The following is an 18,848-nucleotide window of genomic DNA, read 5'->3' on the forward strand; positions in this document are numbered from 1 at the left end:
AACAGGCAAGGGGTCAAATAAAGATGCATTTTATCATCCTATGTGTTAATTCAGATGCAGAATTTATACAGAAAATGAGATTAGATGAAAAGGAGGAGGCAAGAAAATGGGGAGAAGGAAAACGATTTAAGATATGCAGATAATACCATATTAGTGCTAGAAAACAGAGAAGGCACGAAACTACTACTCAAAGTGCTGGAAGTCACAATGACCTATAAAATCCTAAATGGCTTAGGTACAGCCTATCTGAAAGACCATATCTCCCTATACCAGCCTGCCCAAATTTTATGATCTTTGCGAGAGAACTCTCAGTCCCACCATCTTCAAAGATACAGCTGGAGAGGACCAATGACACTTCTGGGTGGCTGCTACCAGGCTATAGAACTCTCTGCCAAGGAAGGCTTGGTCGGCCTCCTCTCTAATCTCCTTTGGCCGGTGGTCAAGATCTTCCTGTCTAAACAGGCCTTCAGTCTTTAGCCTGGTTGGGGTGGTGCAACAGGTAGGCCCTAATGTGCTTTACATTGTTTTAAACTAAGGTTTTATTTAAGAGGATTTATTTATGCTTTTTTAATTTTTGTATTCCATATTGTTTTCAGCTGTAGTCACTGTCTCTCCGCCTCAGAGGGAGGTAATGGCAAACCCCCTCTGAAGAAACTTGTCAAGAAACCCAGATGATAGGGTTTGCCTTAGGGTCATCCTAAGTCAAAAATGACTTGCAGGCACACAACCACAGCAACACTATGGCCTATATTTACAAACCATGCTCCATCCCCCAAAAATATAATGCAAATATATCATGCACAACATAAACGTTATGAAGTAATTTGTTTCCCATAGACACCAGTAAGACATCCCTGTTGTATTACAGACATATGTTGGAGACAAATGGCTTTTTGTGGGAGCCATCATGGTGTAGTGGTCTGAGCGATGGACTACAACTCTGGAGACCAGGGTTTGAATCCCACCTTGCCATGTAAACCCACTGACTGACCTAGGACAAGTCACACTCTCTCAGCTTCAGAGGCAGGCAAAAAGCAAACCCGTTCTGAAGCAGTCTTGCCAAGAAAACCGTGTGACGTTCATCTGAGGTTGGAAGCAACTCAAAGGCACACAACAACATATTCTTGTTATCTTAGCACTGACCAACCTGTCATTCACACCCAGGGTGATCAGATGTCATAAACCTAAAAGGAGGACAAAGCATGGCAAAATGTAGGCCATTCAAGTAGGACAGGAGCAAATAAAAGCTCAGAACACTCATATAAATGTAAATTCATGCTTCTTAGTCCTGCTCAAAATGGAGGACATTTTGGAATGCCTCATGCATAGGTTTAAATGTAAGGCATGTCTTGGAATAGGAGGATGTCTGGCCACCTTGTTCACACCAACAAAAGAGCTAAATATATACGTGTGTGTATCTGTTTTGTTGGTGTGAGCAGGGTGACCAGACATCCTCTCTTTCCATGACATGTGTGTGTGTGTATTTTCAACTGCCTATTATGGGCAGTGCAGTGGTTTGAATGTTGGAAGCCTCTGGAGATCAGAGTTCAGTTCCCAGCTGAAGCAGAAAATCCCACTGGGCGACCTTGGGCCAGTCACACTCTCTCAGCCTCAAGAGGAAAGCCATGGCAAACCCCTCTGAAGAAACTTGCCTATACATACACACAGACATCTATAACATTACACCTATTAGATACACACACACACACACATATATAATAGCGTATGCAATATAACTTTATATACACTATTACATACATATACATATTTAATAGTGTATGCAATATAATATTTATTATATACACTGTTCGACATATATATTTTTTAAAATTATTTTAATGTGTTTTTATATTGTGAGCCGCCTTGGGTGCCTTTTGGGAGAAAGGCGGCACAGAAATAAAATATAAATAAATCATATATATTCATATTCATATATATATATATATATATATATATATATGAGAAGAAAAAAAAACACTTTCACCGAGCAAAACCATTACAAGACCCCACACACACAACAGCCCTCCCTCATAAACCAACACGCAACTAACGCAGCGACTGGGTCGGGCCTATATATAGCCGACTGAAGTCTCGCGGCCAAAGAGCCTCTCGCGAGACCTCCGGGCTGCGGCGAGATCTCGCGAGATTTCCCTCGAAGGCGAAGGTTTCCATGCGCGGCGCCAGTTTTTACTGTGGAAGCGTGCTTTTCCGACTTGCCTGGAGAAGAAGAGGGAAGAGTGGCTGCCGCCGCCGCCGCCATGGAAACCGCGGTCGGGACCGAGGGACCCTTGGAGTTTGGTAGGTGGCGGGAGGCGGCCGAGGGTCTCGTCTTTGGAGATCCCACTCTCGCTATTGGGAGCTCAACATTCTGGCTGCGTCCGCACTGCGGGAATAATCCGGTTTTATCCCGCTTTAAGTGCCTTGGCTCAAGGCAATGGCATTCTGGGAATGGCAGTTTGTTGTGACACCAAGGGTTAGGGTTAGGCACCAAAGCTGCCACAACAAACTGCCATCCTCAGAATGCCACTGCCTTGAGCCAAGGCACTTAAAGCGGGATCAAACCGGATTGTTCCCGCAGTGAGGATGCAGCCTTCTATCTGGATCCCATCATTGTTGCTGTTCTTGTGTGCCTTCAAGTTATTCCTGACTTATCCTGAGCCTATGATGAGGGTTTCCTTGGCAAGGTTTGTTCAAGAGGGAGGTTGCCATTGGCATCCTCTGAGGCTGAGAAAGTGTAGTAATAATGATAATAATAATAATAATAATAATAATATAGTTTTATTTATATCCCTCCTCCGCGGTTGGAACGAGGTGCTTCCAGTAAGAATAAAATGCAGTACAGAATACAATGAAAGGCCCAGTGAAACCCGTCCTCCCTCCCTCGCAACGTAACACTTTAAAACGCCCCAATTAACAGCCACAATGGTAAAGAACGTCCGATTGTTATTATATATTTATATTCCGATTTTTCCTGAGGGAATCAAAGCGGATCACAACGCAAACGTCAACAATAAAACATCATGAGAATAAACATTCACAACCATCAACAGCCCCATATCCCAACCCTGCCCCCGATCGCAAAGGCATTAACCCAAGAACAATAAAACAGAAATTAGACTAAACCACAAGATCAATTATACATTTCAAATACAGATTTGCTAAAGTTACGGGTAGATTTCAGGGGAGACAAGTATCTTCTTCTGGGGAGGAAACAAGGCCAATGATGTCGGTGTCAGTGAAGGGGAAACTCATCTGGAAAGGGTCCATATTAACGGGGGTCAAGTAAGTTAATCGGGACAGTCATCAATCAAGAAAAGCTTGCCAGAAGAGATCCGTCTTGAAAGGCTTGTTTTTTTAAAGCCACCATGATTGTCAATGTTCTGGATCTTGTCCGAATAGCCATTCCATAGTTTGGGAGAGGCAGATGAGAAGGCCCTCTGGGTATCCACAGCCAGTCTGGTCCCTATGTGAAGGGTCAGGAAACCATGCCCTATGAGGGAGCTGGGGATGTTTAGCCTGGAGAAGAGAAGGCTAAGAGGTGATATGATAGCCCTGTTTAAATATTTGAAAGGATGTCATGTTGAGGAGGGAGCAAGCTTGTTTTCTGCTGCTCCAGAGAACAGGACCTGGAACAATGGATGCAAGCTGCAGGAAAACAGATTCCACCTCAACATTAGGAGGAACTTCCTGACAGTAAGGGCTGTTCGACAGTGGAACAAACTCCCCCGGAGTGTAGTGGAGTCTCCTTCCTTGGAGGTCTTTAAGCAGAGGCTAGATGGCCATCTGTTGGGGATGATTTGATTTGGATTTCCTGCATGGCAGAATGGGGTTGGACTGGATGGCCCTTGTGGTCTCTTCCAACTCTACGATTCTCTGATTCTATGACTTGGTGAAAGGCACCCCATGGGTTTTGATTCTTGAGTGGGGATTTGAACCCTGGTCTCCAGATGCATAGTCCATCATTCAAACCACTACCCTGGCTGTCAACACATATACAGTCTGTAATAACTTCAGATTTATTTCTGAGAGGTCTACCAGCTCAGAAGGAGTAGGTGTTGCAACAGACTGAGAGCATGGCTGTCTTCTCAATGCAGAAAAGACACTGTTGGGAGTCCCTGGCTTTCCACTCCACCAAACTCATCTGAGGAACTAGATTTAAGTCTAAAAAAGCTCATGCTACCAACTTCTTTCTTTCAGTTAGTCTGAGAAGTACTACAGTGCACCCTTGCTTTATGCAGGGGATTAGTTCTGGACTCCCCCGCATAAAGCAAATCCCACGAATGCTCAAGCCCCATTTAAATGAATGGGGTTCGTGCATGCAGAGGTAGGCGCACACCCCATTACTCCCAATGGGATGTGCCACTCCTTCCTCCCCGTGCAGCTTTCAGCGTATGCTGAAAGCCACGCAAAGCACGCCCACGTTATTTTCCAGACTAACATGGGACTTGATCAGACGGGGAAAATCGGGGGTTTAAGCAGTGATTAACCAGTCTCAGGCCCAAATACACTGCAGAAATAATCCAGTTTGAGACCACTTTAACTGCCTTGGCTCAGTGCTGGGGAATACTGGGAGCTGTAGTTTATTGTGTGTGAAGGAGCCATAATCCCAAAAATAATGAGGGAAGAAGCAGACAATAAACAGCAACAAATAATTCACAGGATTTCCCCGTGATTGATTTGTTACTGTTTATTGCCAGTTTATTCCCGGGATAATGGCACTTTAAATGTCAACATCATGTGAAAATCTTAATGGCAATTGCGTGATATTCATGGGTTCATTGCTGGTTAAATCCCGATTTTCCCCGTGTGATAAAGTCCATGGCTACATTTTTGAATTCTGCCACTGTTGAGAGTAGTAACTAAAAGCTGCTTTTATCAAATTGGATCAGTTGTGAAATTGGTATTTACATGCTGTGGCTGTATCTGCAGTGTGTTAGTAGCCAAAGTGGATTGTGTCAATCTGCTTGTTTCAAGCCACTTTCCTTACGTGATTTCAACACTAGATGTCAGTGTTGCAATTTTAATCTTTTTTTGTTAAAATCAGATTTTTCCCCCTTGAAAGGGATGCTCTTACCCTAAACATTTTCAGCTATAAATTACTGAGCTTCCTCCACTTTTCATCGCATCTTTTAAAACCTCTGTTCAGAGGAGAAAATGTCTGCACAAAATGTATCTTCATAACTTCCTTGAAATAGTAATTTGTTACACATGACATTCGTTACAAGAAAGAGCTACTGAACTTGCTGTTTTCTCTCAGACTCAGGGTCAGACTTTCCAGAGGACAGCTTTTCATCTGGAGATGAAGATCTGGATGGGGATGATGAAGATGAGCCTGCAATTCTGGACACTAAAGTTAAAAATGCAGCAGATTCCAAAGACATGGAAAATGCTGGCTGGGCTGATGCCATGGCTAAAGTGCTTAATAAAAATATCCCCAAGAGTAAGTCCACTATATTGGTTAAGAACAAAAAACGGGACACAGAACGAGAAAAGGAAAAAGAAGAGAGGCTAGAGAGGAGGAAGCAGGTAAGTAAGCAAGCATAATACTAGAAGTACGTTCACCAAACACTGTCAGTGTTCCAGACCTGAAGGAGAGAGGCGAAGGTACACCTAAAGCAGTGCTTCCCAAACTTTGGTCCTCCAGGTGCTTTGGACTTCAACTCACAGAAGCCCTAGCTATCTTGGTCAACATCCAGGAGTTCTGGGAGCTGAAGTCCAAAACATCTGGAAGACCAAAGTTTGGGAGTCACTGGCCTAAAGCATTAGTTCAGTCAGTAAAAGAGAGCTACTCTCTGTAGTATTTATTCTATAGTTTTTCTGTTAGTGTCATTGCCAGGGTTGGGAAAAGGTTTTTTGTTTTAAAAAATCCTGTTTTGTTGTTGTTGTTTAAGCCAGGATTTTTCTTTGTTTTTGCATTAATGTGTAGGACTACACCAATACAGGATTTGCATTAATATAATGCCGGATTGCCTTAACTTGAAGGGTAACGTAGGTCTGCAACCAAACAAGACAATACGGAAAATGTGTGAGAGCATTTCATGTGTCTTTTATTTTGGGGGAAAAGAGCACGAGGGGGTGGAGGAGAGGGGAAAAACTGGGACCGCCATAGGCAAAAAGGCAGACTTAACCTTCCAGTGCCACAACCTAATAAAAAAATTGCTTCCGGCTATGAAAGCTACTACCAGTTACTGAAGTTACTGTCAACTATGGAAACTTTCATTCTGGAATGGATAATAAGCAAAATGTTTGTGGGGAGAAATCAATAAGGTATATTTCTTTAAAACCTATAGGGTTGCCATAAGTTGGCAGGTGGCTTGAAGGCATATACATACACAACATGTCATTAAGTGCTTGTGTAAAGGAAATGTACTGGAAATATGGTTGCTCTTTATCAGACATTTAGTACCTTGATTAAACTCAGATGAGTTTTCATGAGTCCCTCTCTTCCATGACAAAAAATGCATAAATTTGATAGTGTACCATGAGTCTTATTGTCAAGCAGGAGTCTAATGTGGGATCTGCTGGTATCAGCCTCAACATTGTGAGTTCAATCCCAGGGCTCCAAGGTTGACTCAGCCTTCCTTCCTTTCATAAGTCGGTAAAATGAGTACCCACCTTGTTTGGGGCCAGTTGGCTTATAGACTGTAAACAGCTTAGAGAGTGCTGAGTTCACTATTAAATGGTATAGAAATGTAAATGCTATTGCTGGCCTGGTACTGCTGCAGATCATTTGGGGAGTAGAATTGTACACCATCTCTGGCTCATACCCTCTATATCCTTTCACCTCTTATTTAATAATACAGTATACATTCTTTTTTTAAGGGTCCTATGGTCCAAACTAAGTATACCAAACTTGCATAAGTTCTTTAAAAATTAACTTGTTCAGAATACAAATCTTGATGTCATATTGTTGCCTGAAAGGTGAGCTCTTTGCACAGAATAAATAGTTCCTTGACAGGATAGCACCTCAGTGGCAACTTAAGAAACTGTTGCTTTTGATGGCTGGCAAACTTCTGTATCCCAGTTTAAGAAACCTGTTTGAAGAACTGTTGTTGCTAATATAGTTGGAGAGATTGAGTGGTGAGCCCATTTTGATCTACAGAAATGGTTTGTAAGCCTAGGTGTATTCTTTCCATCCTTGCCTAATTCTGCCGTGCATGATTTATCAACTTTACCCTCTTAAGAAACATTCTATATAAGTATCCTGAATTTTTAAAATGCCTAATGTGCTTTCACGTAACAATATTTATGATGCAGCTAGATAAAAAGCGGGAGTGGGAAATGATGTGCAGAGTGAAGCCAGATGTTACCAAAGACAGAGAAGTGGAGAGAAACCTTCAGAGAATTGCCACGAGGTAAGAGTGTGTGTTTGCGCTTTTGAAAACAGATCTAAAGGCATGCCTCAGTAATCTGCTTTTAATCAAATTGAACTCTTAAGAAGTGACTCGTGGGAGTCAAATGATTTATTCTTGGTCCTGTCTCGTACAGTATCAAGTTCAACAAAAGATTTCAGAAGTCTTATGAAAGCATAAAATCTGGACAAGAATATAATGTGTTAAGTGTTCACCCAGCAGGAGTTCTGGGCCTTAGCTCATCGTTTTGTTAATTCCATGGTTAAAAAAATATACAGATCAATCACTTCCTCCACTTTTTGTATTTCTCTAAAGTGCAGTCACCAAAACTCACTTTTTGTGGTCAGATTACTGTCTTGCATTAAACTAGTGCAGGACTACATGGCTCTAGTCTATCACGTAATCAATATATTCTCTTGATCATATCAGTGGGCTTTTGTTGACATCCTTACCTATAGAGTGGGTACTTTATAAGCTTGAATGTGGCTTTGGTGGGTGTCCAAGTTATTGGCTAAGTCTTCTGCTGTGAGCTATAACCTTGTGCCAAAATTTTCAGTTTTAGTGGTTGTATTAAGTAAGAATGAGAATTGTGTGGCCCTCCAGATGTTGAACTACAATGCCAAGCATTCCTCACCCTTGGTTGTGCTACCCAGGACTGTTGACAGTTGCAGTCCCACAACATATGGAGGGGCAAATTATCCATTGCATGGCTCACAGAAACAAGTGAAATGATTATGTGTCTGGTTACAAGGTGGGAATGGGTAATGCTGCATGTTGTATTTCTCCACATGCATGTATATTAAAGTATTAGTATTCCTGATAGTAATCCTCTATTAAAACTAATAGAATGTAAAAGAGCAACATGATGAGTTCTACAGTGTGAGAGCAGAATTTTCTTTCCATTTATTTATTTGAGGGTGGGGGCTGGTCTGAGGGATTGTCCAGCAGTCAGAAGACAAAATATGTTCATGATACACAAATAGTGTAGAGTCTTGATGTCTTTAAATTAGATAACCCCATACTATAACACCACAATATTCCACATTCACAGTGGAATGTCTTTTAAAACTGATTTTATTACTTACACTACACTGACTGGATTTATTTCTGTTTATACCTTCACAAATTGTGGGTCAGAATTTTTTTACTTCATGTTTTGGGTCTGTGGCTGTACAGGATGTTCTCTGTGCTTTACAAGGATACAAAGAACATAGTTAAATTTAATCACCTTTGACATAATAATGATAATTGAAGGACTGCTTTCTCTCATACCACCTTACTCGTACTTTGTATAAGTATATTTGCTTTTATATGACATTTTGGAAGGCACATTGAGATTACTTTTCTCTTAAAGGCAATAATAAAACAACAGCAGTATTCTAGCACTTCTTTAAAAAATCAATTTATTGCCCTGTTTTTATTACTCTTTTCATCCTTGGGTATGTAGTACATTGTGTCTGAAAGATTACTCTAGTAAAGTTTTTCCCATAGTGATATGTGTGTACCTATATCTCATTTTTTCTTTGATCTTCAGGGGAGTTGTGCAGTTATTCAACGCTGTCCGGAAGTATCAAAAAAATGTTGATGAGAAGATGAAAGAAGCAGGGAGTTCTGACAGAAAACGGGCTAAATTGATCTCATCAGTTTCAAAAAGAGACTTCATTGATGTACTGAGAGGAATGGACGGAACAGAAATGGAGCAAAATATTGCCAGGAACTCCTTAAAAAGCAAACAGGTATGCAGTGCTTCTTGGAGCTACTTTTTGTCATAGCAAATTCAGCCATTCAATTTGCACTTCCACATTATTTTGCTCCTCTGGTACAAACATTCAGTGCTGTTACAGACAATAGATTTTCTATAGTTTTTTGTGGGTTTTTCGGGCTATGTGGCCATGTTCTAGAATTATTATTATTATTATTATTATTATTATTAAGCTTTATTTATAAAGCGCTGTAAATTTACACAGCGCTGTACATACAATCTTTTTAATTGGACGGTTCCCTGCCCTCGGGCTTACAATCTAAAAAAACATGACACAAAAGGAGAAGGGAAAGATGGTGGGGAGGGGGCCTCTCTAGTAGGATAATACATATAAAATACATAGCAATACAGGAAGTGATTCAATAAAACAGACAACAAAAGAACATCAAATAGCAAGTGACAATTATGCAATGCCTGGGAACGCTTCTCTGAACAGAAGTGTTTCTTCCTGACGTTTCACCAGCATCTGTGGCTGGCATCTTCAGAGAATGCTTAGCTGTAAAGGAGTTTGGTATGTATATACTGTGTGACCATGGGAAGGCAAGAGTGATTTGCATGTATATTGTTCTGTTGCTAATGGCAGGCCTCAGGGTGGGGGTGGTCATCCAGTGGGTTTCCATGGCTGAGCAGGAATTTGAACCCTGGTCTCCAGAGTCATAGTGTTAGTGCTCAAACCACTGCACTACACTAGTTCTCGTTTTACTTTGGTTTTCATTAAATGGACCCAAACTATGGTTTGCAAGCAAAGTCAGGTTCAAACTGTATTTGAACTGTAGAGAAGATTTGGAAATCAAGTGCAGATCGTTGGCAATGTGCACTACCATATTGTTTGTTACCACAAAGCCAGGTATCTTGAGAATCCTGGCTTGTTTTAAAACCCAAATGTGGTAATTTATGCAAAATATGGTTATCTAAAATTCCAGCTTGTAGCCAGTGTGGTGCAATGGTTTGAGAACTGGACTATGAATCTACAGACAAGGGTTCATATCCCTGCTTGGCCATGAAAACTCACTGGGTGACCTTGAGCAAGTCACACTCTTTCAAAGAAAGCCCTTAGACACGTTCATCTTTGGGTTGCCATAAGCCAGAAATGACTTGATGGCAACAACAAATATGATATGTGTAATCACTTCTCCAATTATGGATAGTTGAGTGTTGATACATTTATTCAGCCTAGTAGGATTGCTGATATTCTGAGCAGGAAGATCAAACTACAGGAAAGTGAAATTACAAGTTGGTTAAGTAAGTGTTCTTTGAAACTTGATGCTTTCTGTGCCTCATCTGGCACTTACTCCATCTGGGACTTATTGCTGTCTTTGGTGGAAATCTGGATATTTTGATTTTGGGGTTGATCCTAGAAAGATAATTGGGTACACTGCCTTCATTTGTGTGGAGACTCTGTCCATGGTGCTTCGTTTGTTTTTATTAAAAGCTGTGTGGAGCTATTTTCTTTCTCACTACCTGTTTTAGGCTAGTTGCAAAATAGTTGCTGACAATCCTTTCCAAGAGAAATGTCTGTTTAAAAAGTCATATGAGGACAAAAGACGTTGGACCAGTAGGAATCTAAAGGCAGCAGGGCCCAGGGTTTGAGAATCTAGAATTTCAGAAGCTGCATGTTTATAATGCATATTTGCATTCATGCTTGAACTTTGTACTCAGTAGTGGGTGGAATACTTCTCTTGGCCCCAAGCCATTGGAGTTAACTAAGAGCTTTCTTGTGCCAGCAAGAAATACTTTAATCAGTTGGGAGACAACAGTTTGTCATGTGTTCTTTGTTTAGTGTGCTTTTGGGAAGCATGCCGAAACACTCCGTGGCATGAAGAACCCTCTGAATCTCACTCAAGTGTACAATTAAAGTATTTTAAAAATTCACTGGGTAATAAGTATAACTTAGACTGTCGCCAACCATTCCATTTTTTTTTTTAAAATCTGTTCACTTTGCTTGATTTGAAAGGTTGAAAGATTACAATAATAGTGTTGCAATAATCGGAATTCTTTACTGGAGATGCTGCTGTTCAGAGTCAGTCCATTCATACATTCAAACTGAAAACTGATTTATAGGCAAGTTGCATAACCAGTGTTGTGGTCAAACCTGGTTCTTTGGTCACTTTCTAGTCCTGCTAAAAATCTGCAATGCTGTCTAGGATGGTAAGCCTGAGTCGATATGGAGGTATGAAGGGATAATGCTGGTGTGGTAATGGCAGAACTTTAACAAAGTGCATTTTTCGTACATGAACCATGGTGATACATAGGAGGACCAAGGGGCTTGATGCTCTTTAACTTTCTTGGAACACTACAGGAGGAAAACCAAACATCCTCTGGTAGATTAAATGGAGAATACTCAAACTACCAGCATATTCATGCATATTGTGTGTATTACCTTTTTGTTGTGTGATTTTTCCTAAGTAAAGACAATACATAAAAGAAATTAACTTTATTTAGGAAAAATGGAAGCTTGCATTTGTTATAGGCTGTATTTCCATAGTAAACTTTGTTCACGGTGGCTCACAAGAGGCATGAATGCATCAGAATACATAAATCCTTTTTGTTCATATGTTGCAAAATATATTCAATTCAATGAAAGCAAAATCAAATGATTTAACAAACATAGGATTGATTCGATATTATGAGTGAAATAAACTAGATATAAGTTTGATTCGCTCCGTATTATGTATATATGAACTGAGAAGTGCCAGTGATGCAAGGTCTTCTTTCCCCAGGTGTTCTGGCTGCTCATGCTGGTCTTCCTGGAACAGTCCTGGTAAAACTCATAATGAAGGAATGCTTTAAATTTACTACAGCATTTATGGGAGTAGTTAATATATCAACCTTTGAGTTGGACCATAGAAGATAGAAATCCCATGAATACCTCCCAGGGTAATTGTATTTCAGTTGGAAATCCTGCTGTAATATGTTAATATGTGGAAGGCTTTGTAAAGTTGGATTGTGGCCACCGATTGGGAATTGACCTTCAGAGAGATCTGATGGTCTCCTCAGTGCCATAGGGACAGAGTGAGTAGAACTGAAGTAAGAATTGTGTTTGCATTTTTGTGCAGAGCCATCTTGTGCTTTCGTTTAGTATGGGTATGCTTGTGAACATATGGATCTTAAGTTTCACAGCTGCTTTGAACGTACCCATCTTTCTCTGTTTTTAATCTGGCAAGTGCAACACCTAAAGATTATGGAGGATGGGGAAGCAGAAAGAATGTGCTTGAGTACCAACAAAGAAAGAAAGAAAGAAAAGAAAAGAAAAAAGAATGAATTCCTAACCTTCCACAGGAGGCCTGGCCACCTCCTTCAAGACAGCATTGCCATCATAGGTACTGTCACACACAGAGCTAAATCCAATGTTCTGGAAGTTGTAGTAAGGTCTCTCCCCACCCCACCTTGCCTTTGTTGTCTGATAACCACATCCAGTAGGTTACCTTGCCCTCAATAGCCAGTTTTGAGGGTGCAAGAAAAACCATCCTCCCATTTATGTTAGATAAACATAAGTATACTTTAATCAGTTGGGAGACAACAGTTTGTCATGTGTTCTTTGTTCAATGTGCTTTTGGGAAGCATGCCGAAACACATGAAGAACCCTCTGAATCTCACTCAAGTGTACAATTAAAGTATTTTAAAAATTCACTGGGTAATAAAAATAACTTTTTTTAACTGTTGCCAAGGGCCATCCAGTCCAGTCCCCTACCATGCAGGAACTCACAGTCCATCCTGCCTCTGTTTAAAAACCTCCAAAGAAGGAGACTCCACCACTCTCCAAGGGAGTGTATTCCAAACATACAAGTTTTCTGCAATCTGAGACAGATTGTAGAAGTCATAGTGTAAAACCTGACTATTCCTTTCCTGTTAATCCTATTGACACCTACAGTTTGTCACCAAAATTGTCACCAGAAATCCTTTTGAGATCAATTAGAAATTGTTGATATGCAGTACTTTGAAGTATAAAGCACACCATTATGTAAACGGGGGGGGGGGGGGGGGGGGAGGGGGGATATACATGAGGCGAGAGAAATTCTCCCTCTCAAGATATATTTCCCCTGTAAATTGGTGTGAAGAAATACCTCCTTTCTCAGCCATAGTGGTGACTTGAAGTGATATCACATCACTTTCCATCTCCATTTTGGCTGGGATACAGCTGAAAAAGGAGATACGGAGATATTTGAATGCCTTTTTATGTTGAGGTTGAGAGGCATTCTAATTCATGAATTTTTTTGGAGAGCTTTAGGAGCTTTCACATCCAGGGGATATCTGCATGTCATACATTCCCTATTCTGGTGTAAGCCTTCCCATTTTCAGATTTTGAAGCAGTAGAGTAAGTACTCTAATCAAGTTTTGGGAAACTGGGGGCCAGATTTCTGTCTTCAGAACACATTGGGTGCCTTGGAGACCTCTAAATGTGTTTTAAATAAGCAAAACTATAAATATAAAAACACTTTCTAAACTTCAGAAAGGACAGGCTGCACCCTATGTAAAAAGAAAATCTCAGCTTCTGGAGGTAATTCCATTGTTTTGCTGAAAATATTTTTAGGGATGGGCTAAGATAGGACTATAGTCTGCTGAAATGGCCTGGAGGGCATGTGCATCTTACAGCCCCATATTCTTACCCCAGGGAGTTTTAGGGGAGTAGTATTTTATGTTTCTTGGGCGGGTTACAGACCGCCAAGAAGCGGCGGTCTGGCTCCGCCTCCGCTTGCAGCATCCGGGAACCGCAGCCTTTAAACGGCATGGCTCCCGGACGCTGCAGAGAAGGAGCGCGGAAATCACGCTCCTTCTCAGGCCCCAGAAGAGGTGCTGTGAGTACCAAAGGGCGCACTCACGGCGTCACTTCCGCCGTGCAGACGCAGAGCGTCTGCTACATCAAAATGGCGGCGGCCGTGTGGAACGGCCGCCACCATTTGTCACGGACTCTGTCCGTGATAGGGTAAGGGGCGTCTGGAAGAGACGCCCCTTTTTCAAAATGGGACATCCTAAGGACGTCCTTTATGGCGGTCTGTAACCCGCCTTGGTCAGTCAGAGGATACCTTCATTTTACGAGTTGAGTTCTTCTGTGCTGCTAATTCTCCAGATGTCACCAAAGTTTTGCAGCTGTTTAGGATTAAAGTGTGTCCCTCCAGATTTTGTTTGGACTGCAGCCCCCAGGGGCCATAATGAATCTAGCCAATGGTGAAGAGTGCTAGGAGTTGCAGTCAAACCACAATAAGCGTGCCCCAAGTTGACCACCCTCAGACCAGGGTGTAAGCCATTTGCAGAAGAATGTGGTGATATAGTCATTAGGCTTTGAAATTGACCATACCGCTGCAATAGTCCATCTGGTGCAGCTCGGGAGTTCATGGATACCATGACAGCCATGGGCCTGACTCAATTGGTTATGGGGCCAACGCATTCTGCTGGTAATACCCTTGATATGGTCTTTTGTACGGACATGGAAACTCCGTGGGCAGAAATAACTAATATTTCTGCCTTGTCATGGACGGACCATTTCCTGGTTGAGGCTAACATCAAGGCGTCTACCCAGATCCCCCCCGGGGGTGGCGAATGGTCCACCCTCGAAGGCTGATGGAACCCAAAAGGTTCCAACAAGCCCTAGAGGGAAACATGGTTGGATCTGACGGCGACTCTGTTGATGCCCTGACTACCATCTGGGACACTGGTCTCTCCAGGGCTTTACACAGTATCGCTCCCAAGCGTCCTCTCAGGCCTGCTTCCAAAAAGCAGCCCTGGTATACCGAAGATCTCCGGGCAAGGAAGCGGGTTCTGCGATGACTAGAGCGCAAATGGCAGAGACATCAGGACTTAGCCGACAAGGCACTCCTGGACTCCCTTTTGGAGGACTACGGAGTGGCGATAGACACAGCAAAGAACTCATTCTATGCTGCGCGTATCGCGTCTGCGGAGTCGCGTCCGGCAGAGCTGTTCAGGGTAGTGAGGGAGCTTACTCAGCTACCCTCCTCCCTGAACCCCATTTTGGAACCATCTAAGGCCTGCTGTGACGAATTTAACAACTTCTTCGTGGATAAAACCTCTCGGCTAAGGGCTGATCTCAACGCCATTATTAGTTCAGAAACCAGAGTAGAGGTCTCCAGAGCTTCCGTGGACTCAATTGTACTGGATCACTTTGAGTCTGTAAGTACTGAGGATGTGGACAAGATCCTTAGAAGTGTTAGGAAGACAACTTACTCTCTCGATCCCTGTCCCTCGTGGCTAGCGGCTCAGGGGGGAGCGGTGGTAACAACCTTGTTACACCGCATAATTAATACATCTCTCAGGGATTGGCAATTTCCATCCAGCTTAAAATTGGCCATTGTAAAACCGCTGTTAAAAAAGCCCTCCCTAGACCCCCTGATGCATAACAATTATCGGCCAGTTTCGCTATTGCCTTTCTTGGGGAAGGTGATCGAGAGGGCAGTTGCAATCCAGCTTCAATCGATCTTGGATGATACTGATTATCTTGACCCATTTCAAACCGGGTTCCGGGCGGGCTATGGAGTTGAGACTGCCATGGTCGCCCTGGTCGATGATCTCCGTCTGGGCATGGACAGGGGTAGCGTGTCCCTGTTAGTGCTCTTGGACATCTCAGCGGCTTTCGATACCATTGACCATGGTATCCTTCTGGAACGCCTGAGAGAGCTGGGAATCGGAGGCACTGCGCTCCAGTGGTTCCGTTCCTACCTCTCAGGCAGATTCCAGATGGTGCAGCTGGGGGACGAGTGCTCCAACAAGAGGGTGCTTACATCTGGTGTCCCTCAGGGAGCTATTCTGTCCCCCATGCTATTTAACATTTACATGAAACCTCTGGGAGAGATCATGGGGCACGGGGTTATCAGTACGCTGATGACACCCAAATAGTCTTCTCTGTGTCTCCGACTGATGCAGTGACCAGGGATGGCATCTCTCCTCTTGATGCCTGTCTAGACTCGGTAATGGGCTGGATGAGGGAAAACAGACTCAGACTGAATCCAGAAAAAACGGAAGTGCTTGTGATAGGTTCCCCTGGTCCGGGATTGGAGGTTTGTCCACCTGTCCTGAACGGGGTCACGCTCCCCTTGAAGGACTCTGTTCGTAGTCTGGGAGTGCTCCTGGACTCGTCGCTCCACCTTACATCTCAGGTAGATGCGACGGTCAGGAGCACCTGTTTTCAACTTCGGTTGATACGCCAGCTGCAACCCTTCCTGGCCCAGAGGGACCTTGAAACAGTGGTACACGCTCTGGTAACCTCTCGCTTGGATTTCTGTAATGCACTCTACATGGGGCAACCCTTGTACCATACCCAGAAGCTACAGTTGGTTCAAAATATGGCAGCTAGAGTGGTCACTGGATCTTCCAGGGCCACCCATATAGTACCAGTATTAAAAGATCTCCATTGGCTGCCTATTCGCTTCCGAGTGCAATACAAGGTGTTGGTTATAACCTATAAAGCCCTAAATGGCTTGGGCCCAGGGTACTTGGAGAACCGCCTCTCCCCATATAATCCGCCCTGCACACTCAGATCGGCTGGGAAGCATTTGCTGACAGTCCCAGATTCTAAATACGCCACAACATCGCGTAGAGCCTACTCCATCTCGGCTCCTTTGCTCTGGAACATGCTTCCCAGTGAGCTCAGCTCGGCCACCTCCCTTGAGCGGTTCAGGAAGGAATTAAAAACCTTCCTGTTCCAAACAGCTTTCCCCTAACTTTCTCCCTTTGTAGCCTCCTTCCTCCCCCTCACCGTCATTATTTTGTTGTAAACATCTTATGCTAGTTGGATATTGCTTGTGATTTTAATGTATAATTGTTGTTTTTGTGGATTGTATTTTTATTCTGTACTGTTATTGTTGTAACCCGCCTTGATCTACGGAAAGGCGGGCTATAAATAAATATTTTATTTATTATTTTAAATGTGCAGTATATTCCAATAGCAGGAGTGGTTAGGCTGTGGCCCTTCGGCTATTGTTAGACTATGGCGGGATACATACCGCCATTTAGTACGTCTTCTATACGTACTAGGGTTAGGAAGGGGCGGTGCTTCCGCACCCCCCTAACCCTAGTACGTATAGAATATGTACAAGATGGCGGCGCCCCTTCCACATGGGCGCCGCCATCTTTACGTACTGGACGCACAGCGTCCAGACGTGTCGCGCCGCTTGTGACGTAGCGAGCGCGCCCCTGGCGCCTCGCTACGTCGCAAACGCGACGAAAAAAGAAGCTCCATTTTGGAGCTTCTTTTTCGGTCCGCGCGGGAGTCGGGCCGTGTGAAGGCTCCGGCTCCCCCGCGGACCTACTGGCGGCGGCGGCAGAGCGGCGCAAAGTGGCGGTATGTACCCCGCCTATAGTTCCCATTGGTGGCAATGTTGATTATGGCTAATTAGAGTTGGAATTCAGTTATATCCAGAGGGTCTCAGTAACTTGCTTCCTAATATAGAAAATATAGAATAACCAACATTTTGGAGAGGGAGCAGCAGCTTCCCCCCTCCCCTCCACACACCCATAAATTAGAAGCAGTGCACCCCTGTTTGTATTCTTAAATCTAGTCCTACCATGCTGGTTTATGGTCACCAGGTTAGTGGGTTTCCCCATTGCTTTACCTACTGGTTCATTCTGCTTTACATCTGTAGCCTCTCCTGCATGTTTTATGTGTTCAGGTGGGAATAATTATGCTTTTGAATGGGTTCCAAGGGCTTTGCCTTTCATATCATTAACGCGTCATCAAAGTATTACTTAATCCTTACCGAACCTGCCGACTTCTGTAACATCCTCCTCCACTCCTCCCAGAGGTACATCATGCTTGTTTCTGGATAGGATCTTCTGGTCTCTCCCTCTTCCCATCTCTCTTATCTGGAAAGTCTGCTAGGAGGAGAAGGCTGAAATCATTTGAGTAATGCTATTTAGGGTGGGGTGATGATGAACGATGGGAGACCTGAATGTTCATATTCTGAGAGCGTGGGGAGCACAGTTATTCGGAGCATGGCTTCTTTCAGAGATGGATTGAATTGTAATGCTTGCTTCACCTTTTCTCCCCAGTTATGATTCTTAGGTGCTGGCATCGAGCATGTAGTGTGTGTGTGTGTGTGTGTGTGTGTGTAATATAAAATCTTCAGTCTTAATAGCATAAGACTGAATTTGGTTGGCTTGCCAGAAATACCAGCCCTGCATTGGACATGGAACTCATAAAGTTCTAAGATACCAGCTTCTGGGAGAGCCAGGAGATTCTTTGGGAGTGTGGGAGCAAGCAAGCAAGCACTTGGCAAAGAGGAAGAATAGGGCAGGCTGAACATGAGCCAAGGAAGAGGATCATGTTGAAGATTCCAAGGTGCTTTCTGCTCTATGTTTTTCAATTAAGGTCAGATGATAAGAGAGTCCCCTTGTTCACTGAAATACAGCCCCCTTACACTTCAAGACAGTTTAATTTATTACTTTGTTTTTAAGGTTCCTTACTTCTACAGATGTGTTGCATATACCATCAATGTCTGTGTAGTGGAGGAGCAGGGAATCTATATACCATAGATGTGTGTAGTGAAGGAGCAGGGAATCTCAGAACCAGTAGGTAAATCCAGTCATCTGAGGGCAGCAATCTGTCACTCCGAGCTTTCCCAGGTGGTTATGTACCTGTATCATTGCCATTTGATTTCTGAACACAGGTTTGGTCCCTCTTCTGAAAGACTGAAATGGCTCTCCTAAATCTCTGTTACTGTTCATTTGCCTCCAGCCATCACTGGAATGCCACTCCCAGCTTCAGTTTAGAGACTACCACCTGT

General features: G+C 43.1%; 1 protein-coding gene across 2 annotated transcripts in view; it reads left to right on the plus strand.

The window, feature by feature from the left end:
• The first annotated feature begins 2,163 nt into the window (after positions 1-2,163).
• LOC149310623 (RRP15-like protein) overlaps positions 2,164-18,848 on the plus strand; it is a 42,179-nt gene continuing 25,494 nt past the window's right edge. The window contains exons 1-5 of one of the 2 annotated variants that reach the window (XM_089529328.1): positions 2,164-2,298; positions 5,258-5,526; positions 7,258-7,355; positions 8,887-9,088; positions 11,835-13,057. In XM_089529328.1, the coding sequence (XP_089385454.1) occupies positions 2,259-2,298; positions 5,258-5,526; positions 7,258-7,355; positions 8,887-9,088; positions 11,835-11,879 (654 nt within the window). In that variant the 5' untranslated portion in view covers positions 2,164-2,258 and the 3' untranslated portion in view covers positions 11,880-13,057. Of the gene's footprint in view, positions 2,299-5,257; positions 5,527-7,257; positions 7,356-8,886; positions 9,089-11,834; positions 13,058-18,848 lie in introns of those variants that run through there. The other variant, XM_089529327.1, reaches the window with a different exon arrangement.

This window comes from Sceloporus occidentalis, unplaced genomic scaffold (assembly GCF_023333645.1).
Source record: "Sceloporus occidentalis isolate IW3139 unplaced genomic scaffold, rSceOcc1.0.p SCAF_6, whole genome shotgun sequence".
NCBI lineage: Eukaryota > Metazoa > Chordata > Lepidosauria > Squamata > Phrynosomatidae > Sceloporus > Sceloporus occidentalis.